This window comes from Crocodylus siamensis, chromosome 6 (genome assembly GCF_052110815.1).
Source record: "Crocodylus siamensis isolate JL-2025a chromosome 6, ASM5211081v1, whole genome shotgun sequence".
NCBI classification, from domain to species: Eukaryota; Metazoa; Chordata; order Crocodylia; family Crocodylidae; genus Crocodylus; species Crocodylus siamensis.
The window spans coordinates 94971452-94995204 of NC_143400.1; the positions used below are offsets into that span (position 1 = coordinate 94971452).

At 55.3% G+C, this 23753-nt stretch overlaps 1 protein-coding gene across 2 annotated transcripts in view; it reads right to left on the bottom strand.

Moving 5' to 3' along the window:
• Window positions 1–8784, bottom strand: part of MASP1 (MBL associated serine protease 1) — a 51552-nt gene extending 42768 nt beyond the window's left edge. The window contains exons 1-2 of one of the 2 annotated variants that reach the window (XM_090052678.1): window positions 8444–8783; window positions 6130–6355 (exon numbers count right to left, since the gene is read on the bottom strand). In XM_090052678.1, coding sequence (XP_089908804.1) covers window positions 6130–6355; window positions 8444–8619 — 402 coding nt within the window. In that variant the 5' untranslated portion in view covers window positions 8620–8783. Of the gene's footprint in view, window positions 1–6129; window positions 6356–8443 lie in introns of both variants that reach the window. The other variant, XM_090052677.1, reaches the window with a different exon arrangement.
• Window positions 8785–23753: the final 14969 nt, after the last annotated feature.

A 23753-nucleotide genomic window follows, 5' to 3' on the forward strand; every position in this document is an offset into this window, starting at 1 on the left:
AAAGAGCCCCAGATCCCTTCCTGGAGGAGGACACGGCTTTCCCCTAGCCCCAGCCTGCAGGTTTTATGCCTCTTGGGTCTTGCGAGCAGATGCCCCTTCTGGCTCGCTCTGCGTGTGTCTCCGTGCGTGTGTGTACAGGGCACCCACAACACAACCTGGCTGTGACGTTTCATGGAAACGGCACTGCATCCAGTGCACGCCTCAGGGAAGATGCATGGAGACAGCACCAATTTACCTGATATAGAAATGGGCCAGTGCGCCGGGATTAACATCCTGCTCCTGCCAGGACAGCTGCAACAGCCAAATCAGTTCTGGAAGCGGGTGTTGCACCCTCCAGATAGCGTCCTGGCTCCGGGTCAGATGAGCCGATCTGCTCAGGCTAGACCCCGAAGGAAGGGTCCCCACGTAGGGGTTGTGACCCCAAGTGTGGTCGGGAGCTTGACGGAAAGTCAGGTGTGGAGGTGGGTTTTGCAAATGGAAGCAGGGCTGCTGGTGGGAAAGCTCAGGGCTGCCGACCTAGTGAGCCAGCCTTGTTTTTGGGCCATCAGAGGTGCTCACCCAGGCCAGACTTGCAGAGGGTGTGAGATGTGGTGCTGTTGCAAACCACTGGCTCATGCACGCAACACTTCTTGCGGGCTTCATCCACAGAGGACACACGTGCATTACAGCTGTGCCCTGCAAGGCCAGTCTGTTTAGCCTAGCCCGGACTGAGAAGACCCAAGCAGCTGCTCCTTGGGCCAAGCCCAGACTCGCTGTCACACACCTGCACCAGATGTTGCCGATGAAGCCTCTAGAGCGGTGATTCTCAAGCCGGCATCTGATGGGCAGATTGTGCTGGGGAGTGTGGTGGCCTCATCGCAGCCATCAGCTGCCTTTTCGTGGCCACATTTTACAACTCCGTGGAAACATGCCCCAGGCTGGGGATGAGCACTGATGCTCTGCAGAGAGCAACGTGCTGCTTGCCGAAGCAGCCGGGCATAAGGTGCATCTTATCTGCAGCCCTGAACCCATGCACGGGAGGAACCCAGAAGCTCCTCTGCAGTCCTGCCTATCTCCAGGCATTTCAGTCCATCTCTGTGGGAACACAAGAGTAGGGTCCTGGCCCTTGGTCCTCCTAGGTCCCATTGGGCAGAGATGCCAACCGGGGAGCCTAGAGCATCAACACCCAACATGGCACGTGATGTGGAGCCCTCCATCCCACTGGCTTTCAGGAAGTTGCAGCACTGTCACCATCACCTCCCAGTTACTATGCCACAAATCTCCTTTCACAATAACGCTGAGACAGCAGCTTTCCTGACCTCACATCATTTCTGGCATTCACTATCTGGAAAGCTCTCATCCACTGCTTGGCTCCTTTTCTGGCTCCCCTGCATCTCCTGCGTTCAGGCCCATGCCTGCATTTCTGAGTGCAAACCCCACAGCCACTGGATGGGTCCTAGTCTTGAAAGGGAAGTCTCCTGGCTTTCATAGGGTCATAGAAATTGAGGGTTGAAGGGAGCTCAGGAGGTCACAACTAGTTCAGCCCCCTGCTCAGAGCAGGACCAGCCCCAACTACATCTTCCCAGCCAAGGCTTTGTCTATCCAGGGCTTCAAAACCTCCATGGATGGAGATCCCACCACCTCTCTGGGTGACCTGCTCCAGTGCTTCACCAGCCTCCTAGGGAGAAAATTCTTCCTAATCTCCAACCTAAACCTCCCTTGCTGCAGCTTGAGCCCATTGCTCCTTGTCCTGTCGTCTGCCCCCACTGAGACCAGTCCAGCTCCAGCCTCTTCACAGCCCCCCGGCAGGGAGGTGACGGCTGCTATTCAATCCCCCTCGGTCTTCTCTTCTGCGGACTCAATCAGCCCAGGTCCCTCAGCCTCTCCTCACCAGTCCTGGCCCCCAGCCCCACCACCATTTCCATTGCCCTCCGCTGGACTCTCTCCAATGTGTCCCCATCCTTTCTGCAGTGGGGGGCCCACAGCTGGACACAGGACTCCAGATGTGGCCTCCCCAGTGCTGAATAGAGGGGAAGAATCACTGTCCTCAATCTGGTGGGAAGGCTCCTACCGATGCACCCAGGATGCCGGTCGCCTTCTTGGCACCAAGGGCACACTGCTGGCTCCTGTCCAGCTTCTTGTCCCCTGTCCCCCCAGGTCCTTTACTAAACAGCTGCTGCTTTGCTGGTGGTCATGCCTCCTTTCCCCCACCTGCTAGCATTGCTATGGGAGAAGGCTCAGGGGCTCTGAGGCTCACTGTGCCCGGTTGTGCAGGCACATTCGAGGAAAGGCTGCCTACCTGGGAAAAGGGACTCAGCTGCTGTTGCAGAGCGCACAGACCCTTCTGCAGTAAGTTGGAGTCAGCCCAGAGCCGCATCTACATGGAAAGCTCTGGGCACTTGTTCCAGAAGAGCTGATCCCAATGTAGACAAGGACTAAGAGACTCTCCCTTCCCTGATCCACATTTTGCTAAGGCTTGGTGCAGCAGTAGCAAATGCAAGATGCTTATAAGACCTTGCTGAGATGTCCTTGAAGTCCACGGGTCTTAAGCATGACCTCAAGTGCTTTCCTGAATCTGGGCCAAGTGCTAGGAATAGGGAGGATTTAACATCACCAGGGACAAGTGGTGACACTGCCTTACTTGGTGCAGTGTGAGGCGGCCAGCTTGGCCAAAGAGGATGCTTAAATATCATAAGGAAGCAACCAGACTAAGCTCCATGTCAGCCACGTCTACAGGGCACAGGGACAGATGGGAAAAGGGCTCTGATCCACATTCAGAGGTGTGAGTTTTAGCTTTGCTCCAGGTTCTTCCTGCAGGCTGATCCCAGGCAGCTCAGCTGTGCACGGGCATCTGGACATTAGACTGGGACCCAGAGAGGATGCTGTGATACTGGATACCTCATTCCCATGGGGGTTGCACCCCCAGTCCCTAGGGTGCCTTAACCACTTGGGCTGACAAGCTGCCTGGGCTCAGGCCTGGACTCGGACAGTGCGTCCACTCCTGGGCGTCAGGCCTGGACTCGGACAGCCCAGCCATTGAATTGTCAGGGGCTGGCTCCCAGGCCAGAGGCCCCTGGCTTTCACAATGAATTGCAGGGTCAAGACCCCAAGGGGTGGAGGAGTCTCCATTCTTGGGGGTTTTTAAGGCCCGGGTAGATGAAGCCTTGGCTGGGATGATGGAGCTGGGGCAGGTCCTGCTTTGAGCAGGGGATTGCACTAGATGTGACCTCCTGAGGACTCTTCCAACCTGAATTTTCTATGACTCTAAGACCTGAAGCTGTGATTTCCAAACCAGATCCGGGAGCTGGCTGTACACTTTGCAGTGAAATGAAGGGGCGTCATGTGTCGATACTCAGTCCAGCTTTGCCTTTTCCTTGGGGTGAGAACAGTTTCTTCTTGGTTGGCGTATTAATCACTGTATTTATTACAGATAATAAGTGCCCTTGTCTCTCACCACGGGGAATATAAACTCAAGATTTATTCACCTGAGCTGTGCTAAACCTGGCTTTCAGCTGTGTAGATCTTTTGGCATCACATCCTCCTGAGTTTCACTTTGGTCCTATTCACCCTCTTTCTAGAGGAGGTGCTTTCCATCTCTCTTGGTCCGGGGGACCTTCCTTCCTCATTATCGCTTCCTTAGGAGAGACAAATTCTTCTTAATACTCCTTTTTATAAATGCCATTTGCAATGAGAAATGCACTTAGCGCTCCTGGAGAAGCTATTCTTCACTCCAGAGGAGTACGTCTGCAGGTGAGATTGGCACATATGTTCCTGACCGGCTCAGAAAGGATTAGGCGTTTGCTCTAAATTCAGCGACAGCACTTCTTTACACGTGTACAGACTAACCGGCTAACGTTGCTCTAGATCTCAGTGGTGACGACGAAGATGAAGAGAGGGAAATGACTGGCTCCCATCACACCACTGGCTCCTGTCTATCCCGACACAGGGCTTTCTTCTGCATTACAGAGGGCCACGCAGAAGGAGCGCAGATGCCTTTACTGGGGCAGAGATCTTAGACGGTGATCCAAAAATCTGCAAAAGTCAATAGAAAGCTTGCTGCTGGGTTCAGTGGGTTTGAGGCTACACCTGAAAGCCTGCATTTCCTTCCAAAAGTCCTCTGCGATCAGCAGAAGCTGGAGACATGAAACAACGAAAGAAGCTCTCATCGCTTCACACGTCCACTTGGCTGCTCTCCTCGTTTTTTCCATCCAGGTCATCCAGCTTGGACCTCCGTAATTATTCCAACTAAGCGAATCCGAATAGTTTACATGTCATCGTCCAAATGGCCAGATGGACGCTTCTGGGCATTTTGCAGCAAGCATGTCATTCCCTGGCTGAGACGCTGTGAGCAAATTTATACAGCCGAGGTTGAAATCCCTGTGAAAAATCCAGGCTTCTCATGAAAACCCAGCCGCATAAAGGGCTGTCAAAGGATGCCAAAAACCATCAAGTGTGAATGAAAAGGCATGTTTGTGACACAAAGTAGGGGGGCTGTGGATGTCAGGGGCTGGGGGAGGGAATTATGCCTGGAGTTGAGGGGGCTTCCAAGAAATTCTCCCGTAAAGCTTTTTCTCCAGTTTTGGAGGGGGGGGGTGTGGATGTGTGTATACATATACGTATATATGTCCACGATCTTTGTACTTGGAGAAGATCCAGGAAAAGCAGAAAAAAATAACCGAATAGCAGCGAGAGCTGTTAGCAGAGGAAAGCGTGGCAGCATAATGAGGGAATTAAAGCAGCCGCCACAGGAACAGGAACCAAGAATACAAATGTTTTGTATTTGTATGATTGTTTCCAAAGCAAAAGTCTAAATGATAGACAGGGCCAGGCTCTGAAACTCCGCTTTAGAGCTGCTATTTGACTGGAGGCTTATGACAAATTCATTTGTACCGACAATCTACCCCAGAGTCAAATGTGCCTGTCTACCAGGGGGAGCAGAGAATGGGAATGACTACCTTTCCCTACCTAGAAATTAAGCAGGCTTGGTGCGTTGATGAAGGAGAGACCTTGGTGTTGGGACACTTGCCATCTTGCTGCAGGTGCTTTGAAGCACCAGCGCTGCATTTGTCTTGGTCTGGGGGTAGGAAACCCTGATGCTGCTGGAGATGCGATCTATCAAAGGAGAAACTGAAACTTTGCTCCGCTTGTGGCTGTTATAGCCCCCAGAAAACTTTCAGCTTGAGGATGGGGGGAATTAATCATAATGCCCTACTCTCCTGTTCCAGTAACGTCAGGAGATGGCCTTGAATCTTGGGTACAAACTTCAGTAGCAGATCCTTGTCTCTATACTGAATTGCAGGGGTGTGGGCTGTAGCCGTGTTGGCCGAACGACATAGGCAGACAAGGGTCTCTGGGTAAACCTGATATTTTTTATTAAACCTATTCAAATAGCTGGAAAAATTCTTCTTTGCAAGCTTTCACGTATAAATACCCATTGTCAGGCTGAAGAAGCAGATATAAAAGGTATCAGATTTACCCAAAGACCCTTGTCTGCCTACTGAATTGAAGAACATTTTTGGGTCGGAAAGCCACCAAACTTTGGGAAAACCCACGCACCGATCCAGACTTGCAAACTTCACTTCATTTTGTATGAAGAGATCCCCTCCAAACTGGGAGGCTTCCCAAATGGTGAGGCAGAGCTGGACAGCTTCAGTTAGCAGGCGCGTGGGAAGGCCCTTCCCGGTGAAGGGTGTATTTACCCGTGGTCCTTGCATCTCGCGTGACATCCTGATTGCACTGCCGCTCCAAGCGGCTACGACGCCGGCACGGTTCCAAGCAAACCGTCTACATGAACATCACGGCGGGGTGGGATCTGGCTCTCTGACCTAAGTTTGCAAAGGCATACAGGCTCCTGACTCCCCTTGATGTCCGCAGCACGCAAGCGCCTTAATACGGTGGCGGGGGCTTTTGAGAATCTGGGTCTTGTCACACCGCTTTGCTGAGTTCAGTTCAAGGCACGGCCTTTCCTTCTTTCCTCTAACCATCCGCTGATACTCACCAGCTGAGCAAAAGCACCTCCATGCCCAATGCACGAAAAGAAAACTTGCCTGCATCGCGTTGTCGCTACACACAGCCCTCTCATCTGCCTCCTTTCAGCCTCTTAGTTTAACCCACAGTAGCCTGGGTTTACATTTAGGTTAAGCGGCTTACCTTCAGATAGTCATATTCGCAGAGATAGGAGGATTCCAGGTCAAAATGCATGAAGTACAGTTTGATCCTAAACCCGTCCGGCACTGAAATATTCCAAGTCACTTCAGAGTCACTGGGGTAGGAATCTGGGAAGTTAGGGGATTGGATCTCCCCAAACATATCCGTCAGATCGACCGCATCTGTGCTGCAGAGCAGGAAGGCACAAAGGGACCAGGCCAGAAGGTACCTGCAAAAGACACACGGAGATCAAACCTCCCCCCTGAAACCCATCGAGGACAGCATCTCCTTTCCCCGCGAGATCAAAGGCGGTCCTCTGTTACGGAGGGAAGGCCTAGGTGCAAAATTTGGGTCTGAAGTAGGTCTCAGATACCCCAAGGTTTGGAGGGATTGGGTCCAGAGCTGGCTTTGCCCCATTTTAAAGGGGGGTCATCTTTGGAAAGGGCATGGTGGTTTGGACTGAAAAAAAAAGGATTGCCTCACTCAGAGCGGGTTTCTTCTCAGGCAGGTGGCAATGACTCCATCATGGGATACAATCAGATCCCGAAGCTCATGGCCCACTCATTAATGCCATTAGGTTTTGATTTCCTCCAGATGATGGAGCATCCAGCATCGGGCTGGTGGCTCGGGCCCAGGGCTGCTACGGGAGCAGCGAGGAGTCCAGTCTCTTACAGAATAGGTACCAGACACATTGCAGCATAGACAAATATTTCATATCGAAACACAACATTTTTGCTCCGTGCCCTGAGGAACCTCTAGCCGTGGGCAGCACCTCCCCTTAATCCATGCCGCTTTGATGGAAACATCTTCATTTAATAGCAGAATAGACAGAAGGCGATCCAGGACAATAAAGAGACTTCCTGAATAGGCTTCCTGCAAGCATCCTACAGCTCTCCCAGCCATGCATCGTTATTTATTGCTGCTGCTGACCCTCATCTCACCCAACCTGGACCGATGAGTCAGATTTCTCCCTACATAGCGGCACTACAAGGGACATATTGGATCTGCTGTGCAGCAGGAGTTTGTGGTTCATTACTAGTCATTTGCCTCTCTTCATTTGTGTGCGGGTTTTTTTCCCTTTCTTCCCATCATACCCATTTTACAGATGGGCAAACTGAGGCACACAAAGGAGTTGGGGGCTCAGACCCTGAATGGCACTCAGGTGCTTAACTCCCACTGGAGTTGCCCTGAATTAGAAGGCAGTTAGTGTCTCTGAGGGGAATAACAACCCGAGTGACCCGGTTCCCACCCTCATGGGACACAATGTCAAATGGGATCAAAGTCTTTCTAAACCATGAATCAATGCAATCAGGAAACGCGCATGGCCTGGCAGAGTCTGCTCCTGACCCCGGATCCTGCTGGCAGTGGATGGGAACCAGGAAGGCAAAATGAACAAGGCTGAGACTGTTTTATTCCATTCTGCAAACTGATAAAGTGCCCGATGGATGCAGAAAGTCAGACCCAGGCTCTGTTTCCTGAACCCTGCCTGGAGGCCTTTTCCCTGTACAGGTCTGTGCACTTGCCATTAAAGGCCATAGAGTGACCCCCACGCGCATGCATAAATGTTTGCAAAATAGGGGCTCCGCGTCACGGCCGCGCGGTGAGGAAATTGAAACTCTCTCTGGGGATTATTTGCAACCTGTCCGTGCTGTGTTCACAGCCCGGCACTAGGTTTCCGGGAGGCTGATCCCCGGACCAGACGCGCTTCCCCCGGCTTTTGGCTACAAGCAGAGAAAGTTAATGAGAGCGACGGAATTTGGATCGATTTGCTCCCGGCTCAAGCGAGGCTTAGCATGCAATTTTCTGACGGCTTCTCTGAAACCACAGAAATGTGCAAAGGGAAAGTCTGTCTCTCTTGGGGGAGCGGGACCGTATCCTCGGTGGGGTAAAGGGGTGTTGCTTTACTGGCTTGGATGGAGCTCCTGATGACCTGGCCCATTCATGCCTTTGCTTTGCCTTCTGTGTTATGGAGGAGGACGGGCAGACTGAACTTCTCTGCCAGGCCAGGAAAGTCTTACCCGAAGGCACGAGTGACCAGCGACTTCAGCAACACGCGATATGTAAAGCCTCCCTTTATGCTCCTCCTGTCCTGCCTAGTGAATGCCGTGCTAATAAATCACGAACGGCAGCAGTCTTCCTCTCTTCCCTTGCCAGGCAGCCAACCTGGCGAGGGGTCTCAGGGGTCTCTGGCACACATTCACCGCTCCGGCGAGGATCAAGTCATGCAATGCAGACAGCAGTCCCCCGAGTGAAGTGTCGGCTGGAGACACAATGCCCACCCCGGATCCCCGTGCCCATTTCCCAGCTGGGTACTCACCTCATCTCGCTCCCGTGGGTATCTCCCGATGTGTTTGCAAGGAGAGGGGTGGGGAAGGGGGGGATTTTGGGGAGGAGGGCTGCCTGGTTCCCAACGCGCCGCGCTCCGTGCCTTATCTTTGTTCGGAGATTTGTGAGTGTGCGAGTGTGTCTCTGGAGTTGTCTGGCATTCTCCATGCAGGTCACGCCTCCCCTGCCTGCAACAGTCTCCCCCCACCCCCCCACCAGATCACTCACACACACTCACATGCACGCACACACGCACACGCACACATGCAAACCTGCCTAGTGAAACTATCCTCCCCTCCGCCAGCCTCTTCCAGCAATCTCTCCTCTCGCTCTGCAGGGCTGGCTCAGACACTTCCAACAAAAGCCACTGCCAGCGAGGTTTTTGTCTCTCTAAACCTCCCAGGCTCTGTGTGTGTGTGTGTGTGTGTGTGTGTGTGTGTGTGTGCGCGCGTGTGTGTGTGTTGTGTCCTCATTTTTTTTCCTTTTCAGGCTGCGGTGCCAGATGGCTAAAATGTGCTTCTCGGCAGGGCACGCTGCAGAAACACCAGCAAAACACCAGGCTGGGAGGTGTGAAACGAAGCTGTGCAAAATAACTCGGGCCCGGCCTCGGGGACTCAGACCTGGGGTGGGGGCCAGGTTTTGGCCTTGCCGCCGCATGGGTTTGGGGCTCGAGCCTGGGGGCAGAGGGAGATGCTGATCACGCTGTTTTGGGCTCTGGTCCACTCTTCACTCTCCCCAGTTCTGGATTTAACATCTGGTCGATTCTGACCCATCTCGTGAAGAAAGAGGGAAACCCTTGAAATGTTTCCCCCTTTCCCTTCATCCCTCCCTCCTGCCTCCCCGCTTCCCCCAAGCCGGGAGCTAGCACCTCTCTGGGCTGGGAGTAAGAGCATCACCGGGGTGGTCCTCACTCCTTCTTCTAGACAAGATACCCCCGAAGTTTAGCACTTGAGTACCTGGTTCAGGTAACCCATCGGGGGGCTGGACTCGATGATCTCACGAGGTCCCTTCCAGCCCCCAACTTCTATGAATTTGTGACCCCCGGCTGATGCCCCCAAGCAGCCAGGGCTACCGATGCAGCCCCTGAAAGACCAGGCAGACAAGAGATGTGAGGGGGGCAGTGAAAGCAGGGTGCTTTGGCATCCCTTAGTCCAAGGGAAGCAGGATAGGAGCTCAGGGCACTGTGATGAAAGGGCTACTCTTGATTTCAGACTCGTGTTTCCCCCGTGCAGGCACCGGGGTCAGAGTCACATCTAGTCCAACCCCTGCTTGAGGCAGCATCAGCCCGGTGCCAACCACCCAGGACAAACCCATCATCTCGCCTCTTAGTAAAGCCACCGTCGGCCCCGCCGTCACACCTGAACCTGGAGCAGGTGACGCAGGGCGGCCGCGGCAGCCACAGTCTTCTGTAAAAGGTTGCTAATATACACCCAGGGAGAGGCCGTGCCCCTGCTACAGAGAAAGGCAACCCCCTCCCAGTCCATACCAGTCTGACCAAGGGGTAAAAGTCCTTCCTGACCCCAAATGTGGCATCGGTCTGACCCTGAGCGGAGGGGCAAGACCCTCTCGCCAGGACCCTCCGGCTTTGGTCCCAGCAGGAGCATTGGTACGTCCCCAGCCTGGGCTGCAGCCTCTGGGCCCCAGGATTGGGAACTGGGCCTCACGTGCTGCCAGGCCCCCTGCACCCCGCTCTCTGTTTCCGTGTGGGTCGCTTCCCCGGCCACAGGGAACAACGTGGCATTTCAATAAAATTGGGGAATGGGATTGTAGAAGCCATGCAGCAAAGTCCCTCCCCGGGGACTCACAGTGCAGGGGCCGGGGGTGGATGGCAGGGCGGGGGGCTGCCCCCTGCTACTAATCCTGTTGAAAAGTACCTTTATTTAGGCAAACCCACCCGCCCGCGGCCCCACAGGCCCCAGGCAGGTTTCAGAGCCTAATTAATATTCCAGACAGGGCGCCCGATGGGACGGTGCGGCTGTGCCAGCGGGCAGCTCGCTCCACGTCCTGCATAAATTACAACCTATTTTGCTTGCTCCGTCGCTTTTATTCCCACAACAACAGCGCCCTGGAGCTGCTCCTCTCGCTGGGAGCTGCTTTCATGCCGAAGCGACTGCTCCCTCGTCCTGGACGGGATGGGAAGAGATGCCCGGGGGGCTTTTCCGTCCCCGCTCGGGGCTGGGACACCCCTAGCTGCCCACGATGGGCACATGCAAGCTGTCCCAGCCGTGGGACCTTTCACCGGGGACCCTGGAGCACTGGTCCAATGCCTCAGCTAGCATGAAGCAATGAAGCACCACTGACTTCCACCATATACCACCTTGGCATCATCGGTTCACCTTGGAGTCAGGGGAGTAATATTTCTAGAGAACCAGGTACGGCCAAGAGCTCCCAGGGGGGCAGGGACTTCCCAGACTAAATTTCCTCCCCTGGCTTCTTCCCCCGTGAGGGTCTGGTCTTTGAGAAGGACCTGCTAGGAAGCCAGACCCTCCCAGGGGAAGAAGCCAGGGGAGGACATGCCAAGGCTTTGTTGGTCCATGAGATCTATGGATCCCCTGGGGATCTCTGGGGATCTGCTGGGCTCACCAGGGGACTCCTCTGACTTCTGCTGACCCTGGGATGCCTTGAGCTGGGTCAGGGGGTTCGTAGCACCAAGAGGGAATAGTGGCAAGTCTCTGCAGAGCCCCCTGCCCAGATGCTCGGGGTGGAGGTAGGGTACTCATCGAAGGGGGATGGAGGTAGCCGGCAACAGCCCTCACCGCTCCAGGACATGGTCTACATCAGACCTCTCTCCGGGCTGGGAACAGATTGCTGCGGTCCTGCCTCCCCCTCCAATGCTATAACCACTAGCCTCTCCTCCCCGTTCCCAGAGGGGTGGAGATCCCAGGAGTCCGGCCTCCCGGCCCTATGCTCTGACCCCCATTCCTCCAGACCATACGTATGGCAGGACATGCACATGAGCACCCTAAAGCTGCAAAGTGCTTGCAAAGGGCTTTTTTGGATGGCCTGCAGTCCATGGTGGGTCTATAGTGCCGGGACACCTACCCATCACCAGCCAGTCCCTTCCCTTAAGGGGTTGGCTTGCTCCAGGCAGCCTCGGCATGCTGGTGGGATCCTGGCTGCTCTGCCCCCGGAGTTGACCCTCGCGTACAGACAAAATCAGTACAGGCCGTTATCGGACGTGGCAGCAGTCACTTGACCGGTAACCCTCAGCTCGTCGGCATGGGAGAGAAGCTGTAGAAGCAGATGAGTCCTGGGTCTGGACACACAGCACGATTATAGCGGGGTCATTTCTACCAGTGCTGCGCATGCACCGATATGCGTGACACGGGGTCGAGCACGGGCAGACGAGCGGCTATTGCAACGCGCGGCACGCAGTGGGGGCATTACAGCCTAAGTTGGAGGGGAGGGGAAGACGGTAATAGCCCCTTTGCCTCTAGCCCACAGCTACGGCAGGGTGGAAGCAGACGCACAACGCTTGCAATTTCACTCCTGACGATTCCCAGAGTCCCTCTACAGGGGTTATCCCGGGGTAATAACTGGAGAAGGTAGATCGGGGGCTCCTGTGTTAACAGGTTCTTGGAAACGTGGCTAACAAGGGCAGGTGGGAAGCGCTGGGGTGACTGAGTCTGGGGAAGAGAAGTCTGACAACACCTGCAGGGTGGTTATATGGAGGAGGGAGCGATCCTGTTGGGGACAGAACAAGAAGTCACCGATGCCAGGAACTCAGCGAGATGCCAGAAGGGACCTCAGCTGTGGGACGGGGTAGATGTACAGGAAGGCGGGGACAGCATCCAGATCCAACAGCACAGAAGGTCACCCAATGAATAATATGAATAATAATGCTGTGAGTAATATCCCAAAATTGGCTGGCACCTCTTGGTACAGAGCCGGCGCCTGGCATGCGTGGGCCCAGGTGGAGGAGCCTCGTGCCCCCAGGGACACAGGCCCGGGGAGGAAGTTTTGGATGAATTTTCAGTCCCGGCAGCCACGGAGCCTCTGCGGCAGACTGGCTTGGTCGTGGTGCCCTCTGCTGATGCACGGGAAAACGCGCAGGCCAGGGGATAGCAGGGAACTGCCAGCAGCGTTTCGGGTCTTGCGGAAGTTTTGACTCGGAGGCCGTGCCCCTCGCACCCAGGATTAATAGCAATGGATGCCCCTTTCCTCCAGGAATGTGTCCAATCCTTGGTGAACCTGGCTGAGCTGTCAGCTCCCACTGCGTCTGGTGGCTACAAGTCTCACATTTAGTTTGCAGATGATTTCCAGTGAATCTGGGAAGGGCTTTGTGCCACCACGGCGGCAAAGACAAAGGCCAGGAGATCCCAACTGGACCCCTCTGTGTCCCCACTGCTGCTCCAGCCCCTACTGCCACCCACGGCAGGGGCTGCTGCCGGGGGCTGGGACCCCAGGGGGGCACGGGCCATCTGGGCCGAGCCGCTGGTGCACCACAGGAGTGTGCATTCCCTAGTGGGTCGTGAAGCAGGTGGCCAGTGGGTGCAGGCCCACGCTGAGCAGCTTTGCCTCTGAGCAGCTCCCCCAGGCTCGTCACCCTCAAGGGAAAACAGGCACTGTTGGAGCAGCCCATGCCGGGCTTGAAGTACTCCGCGCCTCAGTTTTCCCCGTCTGTAAAATGGGGGCAGCACCTACCTCGGGGAGTGCTCTGACTGTGCCCCCAGATGCTGCTGTAATGAGACAGGAGCACGGTGGTGCCCTCACCTCCGTGCACAGGCCTCTCCATGCTTTAGAGATCGCTCCCTCCTCCTCCCAGCATTTAGGCCCAGACTAGCCACCCCTCATCGTGTCAGGGAGGGGACATTTCCCACCCAGGAAACCCCCTTCCTGTTGTCAGCTCCTCCAGGGGTTGCATGCAGGTGGGGGCAGTGGGGGGCTGTGCCAGGCTTTCCCCTCCTTTTGAGTTTGCTTTCCTTGCTGGGGCCTGCCCTGAAAGGCAAGTCCCTGCTACTGTGGAAGAGACCCCCCCTGCCCCCCGCGCCCATGCAGCTGCCGTGTCGTGTGCTGGCATGGCCGGGGTTTGCCACGAGATGGCACTTTCGCTCCTCTTTAGTGCAGATGTGGAGTCAGGTCCTTCTCCCTACCCCTCGCCCGGGGAAGGCCTGAAGGTGCCCTGAGCTGTGATGATTAATTACCCCCTGTTTAATCACCGAATCACAGAAAACAAGGGTGGGAAGGGAGCTCAGCAGGTCACAGCTCAGAGCAGGGCCAGCCCCAGCTACATCATCCCAGACAAGGCTTTGTCTATCCAGGTTTCATAGTTTCATAGTTTCTAGGGTCGGAAGGGACCTGAGCGGATCATCGAGTCCGACCCCCTGCCATGGCAGGAAAGAGTGCTGGGGTTAAACGACCCCGGCAAGATGTTCATCTAACCTCCTCTTAAAGCCCCCCAGGCTGGGAGCCAGCACCACTTCTCTTGGAAGTTGGGTCCAGACCCTAGCTGCCCTGACCGTGACATCGCGCCTCCTGATGTCTAGTCTGGATCTCCCCTCTGCCAGCTTGGGACCGCTATTCCTGGTCACTCCTGGCGGTGCTTGGGGGAACAGGGGCTCCCCCAGTGCCTGCTGGTCCCCCTTGACTAGTTTGTAACAGGCCACGAGATCCCCCTCAGCCGTCTCTTGTGGAGGCTGAACAGGTTCAGGTCCCGCCGCCTCTCCTCGCAGGGCCTGCCCTGCTGCCCCGACCATGCGAGTGGCCTCCTCTGGACCCTCTCCGTGGTGTCCATACCCCTCCTGCAGTGCGGCGCCCAGAGCTGGACGCAGTACTCCAACTGCGGCCTGACCAGTGCCGCACAGAGGGGGAGGATCACCTCTTTGGACCTGCTCGAGATGCATCCCGGGTCCTCCTTCCTCATTTTTTGAAGACGGGGACCACGTTGGCCCACCCCCAGCCCTCCGGCCCCACACCAGAGCACCACGAGTGCTCGTACAGCCGTGCCGGGGGTCCCGCAAGGACCTCAGCTAATTCCCTCAGCACTCGGGGGTGGAGATCGTCCGGACCCGCTGATTTAAATATGTCCAGTCCTGCCAGACATTCCCTGAATAGATCCACCCTGACCCTTGGCCTGGGCACGCCTCCCCTGGGGCCTGAGGGGGGCCGGTGGGGGCTGATCTGGTCCCTGCTCAGGAAAATGGAGGCAAAGAAGTCTTTAAGTAGGTTACCTTTGTCGTCTGGTGTGACGACCAGATTTCCCAGCGTGTCCCGCAGGGGCCCCACGTTACCCGGTGCCTTCTTTTTGCCCCCTGTGTATTTAAAAAAGGATTTCTTGTTGTCCTTGATCCGGGTCGCTCGTCCCAGTCCCATCTCTGCCTTGACCTTCCTGACCCCCCCCGCAGCCCTGAGCCACCGCAGTGTAGTCCTCCCTGGGGACGGCCCCTCCCCGCCGTCGGGGGTGCGCCTCCCTTTTAGCTAGGGGACATTCCCGGATGCTTTTGGTGAGCCGTGGGGGCTTGTGTGCCCTCTTGCTCCCTTTGATCTGTGTTGGGATGACCTCCCTTGGAAGATCATCTCCTTTAGGAGCGACCACTCTCCTTGGACCCCCGGCTCCCCTCCCCTCCAGGACCTCAGCGTTTCCCCGACTATTCTCCTTAGCTCATTGACGTTTTGAGCACCTCCCAGGATGGAGACTGCACCACCTCTCTGGGTAGCCTGTTTCAGGGCTTCACCACCCTCCTCATGAGAAAGTTTCTCCCAACATCCAACCTCAACTTCCCTTGCTGCAGCTTGAGCCCATTGCTCCTTGTCCTGTCGTCTGCCCCCACTGAGAGCAGCCCAGCTCCATCCTCTTTGCAGCCCCCCTGCAGGGAGGTGAAGGCTGCTTTCAAATCCCACCTCAGTCTTCTCTTCTGCAGTCTAAATAAGCCCATTTTCCACAGCCTCTCCTCACCAGTCCTGTCCTTCAACCTCCAACCATTTTTGTTGCCCTCTACTGGACTCTTTCCATTGTGTTCACATCCTTTCTGTAGTGGGGGCCCACAACTGGTCACAGGACTCCAGATGTGGCGTCCCCAGTGCTGAATAGAGGGGAATAGAGCTAGCATTTCCCTCCATCTGCCGGCAACGCTCCGACCAATGCAGCCCAGGATGCCATCAGCCTTCTTGGCAACAAGGGCACACCGATGGCTCCTCTCCAGCTTACTTTCCTCTGTCACCCCCCACTAGCCTGATGAAACTCAAATGCACCCCTGCTCTCCAAGCTGGTCTGATTGCCTTGGCTCAGCAGCGATTGCTGTGATCGGTGTTTGGAAGGGAGACCTGCAGGAAAGCCAGCGGGGTTGGCACTGAGAGCGCTGCTCTCACCCTGGCCCAGTGTCCCCAGCTGGGGCTGGGAGACTCTTTGCAATGGGTGAAATGAGTCCTATGCATGTGGCTTGTAAAATGCACTGGGGATTCACGGGGGCGTGGGGCAGCCTGCGTTACTGCCCCAGCACACTGGACGGTGGCTGAGGTCCTTGCTGTTGGACCGCTGAGCTCAGACTGGCATTACCAACACAGGAATTAAATGCTTCTGGCCTTCTTTTAGGTGCCCCAGAATACTGGTGGCTGTTTCGCTGCAAAAGCACAGCCTTTTCCCTGAGGCGCCCGTGGATATTTCATCGAGGAGGATTTTTAGGCACCCACCAGATGTACTCCCCACCCCCAACCCCAAAAGCAACGCTGTGGCACTCTGAAATAGCCCCTCTCTTCTTCCCCCGTGGACATAGCTCTGTGATGAGGCACCGGCTCAGACACCATCAGAGCCTGAGTGATGGCAGGTGACCAGCAGCATTGATTAGGAGGTCCCTGCTTAATGACTAGCTAAGGAAGAGCCAGGCCCATTAGTTTTTCATAACTTCAGCACAGGGTTCCTGGTTGGCTGGAGATGGGGGTAGGGATGTGGCAGCCGCCAGAGAGCTTCGGAGCAGTCGTGTGTAATATTTTAAAGCTGGCAAGGATCTTCGGGTAGATGTGATCTTTTTTATACCGACCAACCAAGTAGTTGGAAACAAGTTATTTTTTAACACTTTTAAAAAAGATGTAAAGCTGTCACAGAAACCACAGGAACCGGGGTAACATGTTCAGCATGTGACACATTTATTGCATGCAACACACTGAGTACATCTAACACATTTATCACATGCAACCCATTCAGCCCATGAAACACGTTCAACACAGCAAACTTATCACACCTAACACATTCAGCACATACACCATATTTATCACATGCAACCTTCAGCACATACAATATGTTCAGCATGACATGTTTATCACATGTAACATGCTTGGCACATATATGATACTCAGGGCCCAAGGGGTGACCATCCCAACAAGATGCAAGGGGGGCAGGACCACCCGAAAGCCCCCCTGGCTTACCAAGGGCATCCAGGAATGCCTGATTGCCAAAAAGGCGGCGTACACCCGGTGCAAGGGGGGTGCCATCTCCAAAGAGGAGTACACCTCCTCTGCTCGGGCCTGTAGGGGGGCTGTCATAGAGCTAGGACTAGCGTCCAAGATCAAAAATAACAAAAAGTCCTTTTTCAAATATATGGGGAGGATGAAGAAGGCACCAGGAAATGTGGGGCCCCTGCAAGATCCTCTGGGCAATCTGGTGGTTGCGCCAGAGGAGAAAGCAGACCTCTTTAACCAATTCTTCGCTGTGGACGTAGTCTTTCTGGCCTACAGCAAGGCCTTTGACACCGTCTCCCACCCATCCTCATTAAAAAATTGGGCGACTGTGGCATTGATGCCTACACAGTCAGATGGATTGCAGATTGGCTCAAGGGTCACACTCAGAGGGTGGTGGTGCACGGGTCATATTCGACCTGGGGGAAGTGGGCAGCAGAGCCCCCCAGGGCTCGGTCCTTGGGCCCGCGCCGTTCAAGCTCTTTATCAGCAATTTGGATGATGGGGTGAAAAGCAGCCTGGTTAAATTTGCTGATGATACTAAAATTTGGGGTGACGTGAGCACGCTAGTCGGGAGGGAAAGTCTGCAGCAAGACCTGGATAGGTTACAGGGGTGGGCTAGCAAAAACAGGATGCGTTTCAACACTGACAAGTGCAGGGTGCTGCACGTGGGCAGTAGTAACCAGCAGCACACTTATAAGATGGGAAACGCCCTTCTTGAGAGCACGGAGGCAGAAAGGGATCTGGGAGTCATTACTGACTCCAAGATGAACATGGGCCGGCAGTGTGGGGACGCGGTCAGGAAGGCCAACTGCATCTTGTCCTGCATCCACAGATGCATCTTGAGCAGGTCCAAGGAGGTGATCCTCCCCCTCTATGCGGCACTGGTCAGGCCGCAGCTGGAGTACTGCGTCCAGCTCTGGGCGCCTCACTTCAGGAGGGATGTAGGCAACATGGAGAGGGTCCAGAGGAGGCCACTCGCATGGTCAGGGGACAACAGGGCAGGCCCTGCGAGGAGAGGCGCCGGGACCTGAACCTGTTCAGCCTCCACAAGAGAAGGCCGAGGGGGGACCTGGTGACCGTCTATAGACTCACTAGGGGGGACCAGAAGGGTTTGGGAGAGACACTGTTTCCCCTCGTGCCCCCCGCATGACAAGGAATAACGGCCACAAGTTGTTGGAGAGGAGGTTTAGATCAGACATCCCTAAGAACGACGTCACAGTCAGGGCGGCTGGGAGCTGGAACCGACTCCCAAGGGAAGTGGTGCTGGCTCCTACCCTGGGGGGCTTTAAGAAGAGGCTGGAGTCATTTGAGCCCAGTTCTTCCCCTGCCCAGGCGGGGGGTCGGACTTGAAGATCTACAAGGTCCCTCCGACCCCACTTCTGTGATTCTATGAACATATTTATCACGTGTAACCCATTCAGCCCATGAAACATGTTCAGCACGACACATTTATCACACCCAACACACTCAGCACACACAACATTTATCACATGTAACCCATGCAGCCCATGTAACATGCTCAGCACATCTCCCTCTAGCAGCTGCTCCATCCGCCGGATGCTTGCAGCTAAGAGACCTGGAGGTTTGCCGCTGCGTTTAAGCCAGGAATTGGCTATCTTGGAGGAGAACAGCCCTGCCTTGCACCGATGGAGGGCTTGGCTGGATCCTGCCTGTGGGTCCCCTTCTCTCTAGATTCAGATCCCCACAGTGCCTGACCTGAAGAAGGGTGTTTGTGCCAAAAAGCTTGCAAAGAACAATTATTCAGCTGGCCTAATAAAAGATATTGCATATACCCCAAAGATCCTTAGACCAACACAGCTACAACCAACAGCCCTGAGAACTCCTATTGCTGTATGAGGGGTTTTTACCTATGTCACGGGCTGGCAGCCTGTCCCTCAGAGGTGCTTAGGGCTCTTACGAAGCCCAGCCTCCTTGCCGGGGATATGGCAGGTCCCTTTCTAAGGCCACGTCCGGGCTGCGAGCATGTCCCCACCCGCCCCGTGCTCTTCCCTGCCCTGTGCTTGGATGGATGTTGCCTCATCAGGGTTGGACGCACCAGAGTCGGCGTGGGGGGCAGAAAGAGCCTCCCTCCCCCCGCGCCTGGCTTTATCTGGACGGGGAGCCTCTATGGCACCGTGTCCTCTTCCCCCCCTTCCCCAGGGTCAGCCACGAGGGAGCGTACGGCCAACCCCACAGGGAGGCCTGAGCCCCACACCTGTAGCCCTGAAAGCAGCGGGCCGAGAGGAGCGGCACATCCTGGAAGTGGAGGCAGGAGTAGGCTTTGCTCCTCTCCTGCAGTTGTCAGAGGGGCACAAAGATCCATGGTCATTAACGGTAAGTAGGAATCCAGAGAGTTAAAAATAATCCAGCCCTGCTGTGCGCTTGCTGAGCTCTTTGCAGTAGAAAAATTGCTGCATTATTTTTTTTCTGAATCAAGAAATGCATGAGAAGGAAGAGCCATGTGGGGAAATCAGAGCCAGCTGGGCCCTTCCTGGCTCTGCCGGCTGCCTGCATCCCTGATGCAGAGACTGAAGACAGACAGTTGCATGTATCCCCTTCTTCTGGCAGTCCCTCCAAGGAGCTCATGGGGTCATGGAATAACATAAATTGCAGCTAAAAAAAAGAAAAAGCATTTTGCTAACTTCCACCTAGTCCATTAAACCAAATCCCAATAAAGTCAGAAAACAAAGAGTCCTTCGGTGCCTTATTTGCCTGTTCGTTTGGGAGGCCGATTCACCGCAGGGCACCTTGAACTGGGAACCACAGGCCGAAGCCTGACGGGCCAGTGGGGGAAATCACCTGTCCCATCACCACCTGTCTCCTCTGAATAGGCTGAGAGGCGCCTGTCCAGCCATGCGGGCCATCGGAAACGCTCCCAAATGCCCAAAGACCCTTGATCTGCACTTCTGAGATAGCACTGAAGTTAGCCAAGCTGAAGGGCATGCACCTGCTCTCTCCTGAGCTGGGAAGCAGAGCAGCCCTGGGCTTGGCTGGGAGTCCATCTGGGGAGCCCTGGTGCTGAGCACGCGAGCTGAGGGGGTGTAGCCACACGCTGGTTTTGTGCAAACGAAGCGAGCATGAGGAGCTGCGCACTGAGGTGCAGCGGGGCCGGTGGCCTGTGGAAGTGCCTTATGGTGATAGACCACGCTATGCTTAGAAATGGCTCTTTCAGAACAGGGTGATGGGGAGAAAGCCTCAGCTCTGCTGGTCATGGCTTGGGGAAGCCATTTCCTCTATCTGCCTCAGTTTCCCTGTCTCTAGAATGGAAAGGCTTGGGGGGTGTGGGCTCCGGTACAGGTGAAGATGCAGGCCCCTGCTCCATTGTGGGGCCTTAGAAAATATTAAACATTGCCTGCCTCAGTTTCCCCTTGGAAAGAATGGGGAAAACAGCACCCTCCGGCCTCCTGTCATGAGGATGAAGCCAGTGGGGGGAGAGAGGAGCTGCGCAGACTGACCTTGTAGATACTGAATCAGAAATACCCGTGCCCTGCAGCCGGAGGGGTGCGGCCCCCAGCACAGTCGCTCATCGATGCGTGGGGCTGAGGAAGCTGCCGGAGAGTAGCACAGCCCAGACCGGGTCTCATGTCCCCAGGAGCAACCAGCAAGAGGTGTTTTAATTGCACTGAACTTCTTAAACTCTTTGCAACTGCCCAGCCGAGCCCTGCAACGCCCGGAAGGGAGTCTGCCTGGGCAGCGAAGGCGCTCACGAGGGGGGCCGGAGGCCACACGGTGCAATCCATCTGCAGCAGCCGTACGTCTCATTCCAGCGCGTGTCCGTCCCTCGCGTGCAGCACGTGGGATGCTTCCCGGCTCGGCAGAGAACATTATTGACAACACATCAGCTCCTTGCCTCTTAATGACCTGCTCCTTGCCAGCAGCCTGTCACGAGGACCCGTGGTGAAACACTATCGACTGTCGCCTGTGCACAACTTGTTCCACGGCGGAGAGCCGGGGAATGGTACATGACGGACTATGCAGCGCAGGTAGGAACATTGGGCCGATGTGAAGGCCCTACCTCCATTGATTGGCCGCAATGGTAGGTGATTAATTAGCCCGCAGCCCCTGATGTGCTCCGTGCTTTGACAGGGAGCAGGATTTGCTGTCTCACTCCAGCCTGGTTTCTTCTTGCTGCTCCAAAACCAAACCGACCGCCGAGACATCCAAATAAAGCCAAAAACCGAGAGGAATCAGAACTCGTGGTAGAGGCGATGCTGTATCTTTTATTAGACCAAATAGATTTTTGCAAAAAAAATTCTTTAATTGCAAGCTTAAAGACCAACAGTGCTTTAGAGAGGGGGAGAGAAAAACAATCATCTTGAGGGCAGTACAGGGGCCGACAGGAAGAAATGCAGCCCCCGGGGCTGGATCCAGGTTTGCTGCTCAATCTTCAGAGCATATTTCATCATGAAAGTCTGCACTCCCTGTCTGTGTCCCATTGAAATAAATTATACCCATGCTGCTTCACCCTCCAGGAATACGCTGCCAGCTCTGGGACCCACAGCAGCACCGCATAGCACGTTTTAAAGCACCAGGGAAGGCTGTCCAGGTGTGGAGGGGGAGGTTTAGGGAGGCTATGCCCAATCTGGAGTGAAGTCAGGCTGCTCACAGGTACACGGGCCAAGACCTCCACTGTGTTCGAGCACTGGGTTAGTCTCTGCAAGGCTCCTAGCAGGGTGTGGGCATTTCTCTGGAGGCTGAAATTCCCCCAGCTGGTTGCATTTGCAGAGCCAATTCTGCAAATGGTGAAGCAAGGTTCTGGGTCTCTGCCCAGCTACAGCCACTGCAGGGCTAACTCCATACAGGTGCAGCAGATGAAGGTGATCTAATTAAGGAAAGAGCCCAGGAAGCTCTTTAAAGAGCTGCTGGGAGGAAGAGGATGGTTGGATAATGTGTGGATATTGGGGGTAGGAAGCAGTGAGTGCCATGTGCTACTTTCTACAAAAAGAAAGTTTGGAAAATAAAATGGGGACAAAATTTCATAACAAAATTAGAAAAGCATAATTTTAAAAAGCCCAAAGCTGATAGTTTCATGCTATTCTTGCAAGAATGCTTCTTAAAATCTGGGTTGGCTTAATTCCTGCCTTTTGTACTTAAGAGACCAAGCGGGGCTCTTCCAGAGTGCTGCTAGGGGCTTGGCCCCATGGGCAGGGCTTGTTGCTGGGCTGAGATATAAGGGACAAGCAACCAGTGGGAAACTATTTGCTCATGCCCCTTGCATAGGAGCCAGGAATCCCTTTGAGCATCCTCTTTATTGTCAGGGTGCTTTGGGGGAAGGGGGACCCTGGGTGGGGGGCCAGATGCTGGGCTGGGACTTGGGGAATCCTGGCTCAGCGCCTGGCCGCCTGGGGGCAATAGCATACGGTCCTATAATTTAGGCTGCATCATATCTGGGACATTGCAGAGAGGATCCCTAAGCTCCTCCGGCCCACAGACCACTACCCCATGCTCCTCATCCATGCGGGCACCAACGACACGGCTCGGAGCCCCCCAGCCAGGTCATGAGGCGCTACAGGGAGTTGGGAGCGGGGCTTAGGGGTCTGGGAGCTCAGGTGGTGTTTTCGTCGATCCTCCCAGTCTCGGGCTATGGGCTGAGGAGGGAGAGGAGGATCCACGCAGTGAACCAAAGACTGCGGAGCTGGTGTCATCGGGAAGGCTTTGGCTTCCACGACCACAGCCCGCTCTTTGGAGAGAGAGGCAGCGAGCTGCTGGGAAGAGATGGCCTCCACCTCTCCCCCCTGGGGAGGAGGCTCTTCTCAGCAGGGCTGGCTGACCTGCTCCACCGGGCTTTAAGCTAAGCCCGCCGGGGGATGGGGGGACGACTGCCCCTGCTGGCCCGCTGAGCGACCCTTGCAAAGCCAGCAGACCAAGGCACTTAAGGGGGCACTTAAGGGAGCTCACCCCTGCCCCAGCCCTGGCACAATCTGTGGGCAAGGCAAGAGCCCCCAAGGGCACACTTGCCTGCCTGTACACTAATGCCAGGAGCCTGGGCAACAAGCAGGACGAGCTCGTCCTCCTGCTCAGTGCAAAGAAATACGATGTCACTGGGATAACGGAGACCTGGTGGGACTCCACCCATGACTGGACCACGGGGACAGAGGGCTGTACCCTGTACAGGAGGGATCGTGTTGGCAAAAGGGGCGGTGGGGTAGCTCTCTATGTGAAGGAAAGCTACATGTCCCTGCAAGCTGGTGTTGGCGACTGGCATGGACAGCTAGAGACCCTCTGGGTAAAAATTCGTGGGAAAAACGGCACAGGGGACACAACGGTGGGAGTCTACTACAGACCTCCCACCCAAAGTCCCGAGCTTGACCAGGATTTCACCCGGGAACTGACTGAGGCCGCTTGCTCCAGGACCTTGGTTGTCATGGGGGACTTTAATTACCCGGACATCTCGTGGGAAGATCACTCAGCTAAATCCGAGCGGTCGCAAAGCTTTCTCTCGTGCGTGGATGACCTCTACCTGACTCAAGAAGTCTGTGGGCCAACGAGAGGCAAAGCGCTGCTCGACCTGGTACTGGCTACGGGGGACGACCTAATCGGCGACCTAGTGATCGATGGGAAGTTGGGTGACAGCGACCACGAGCTGATCACCTTCACCATCCGCCGTAAAGCTGGCAAGTCAGTCAGCAACACAGAAGTCCTTGACTTCAGAAAAGCCGACTTTGATAAGCTCAGGAGGCTAGTCGGTCAGGCCCTCAGGGACCGTGACCCCAGGGAGAGGGGAGTCCAGGAAGAGTGGTTGCTTCTCAAGGAAGCGATCCTCAGTGCACAAGCCAAATCTATTCCAACACGGAGGAAAGGCAGCAAGAAGGCACAGCAGCCCTCCTGGCTCTCCAGGGACCTAGTGGACCTCCTCAGGCTAAAAAGGAAAGCCTACATAGGATGGAGGACGGGATTCACCTCCAAGG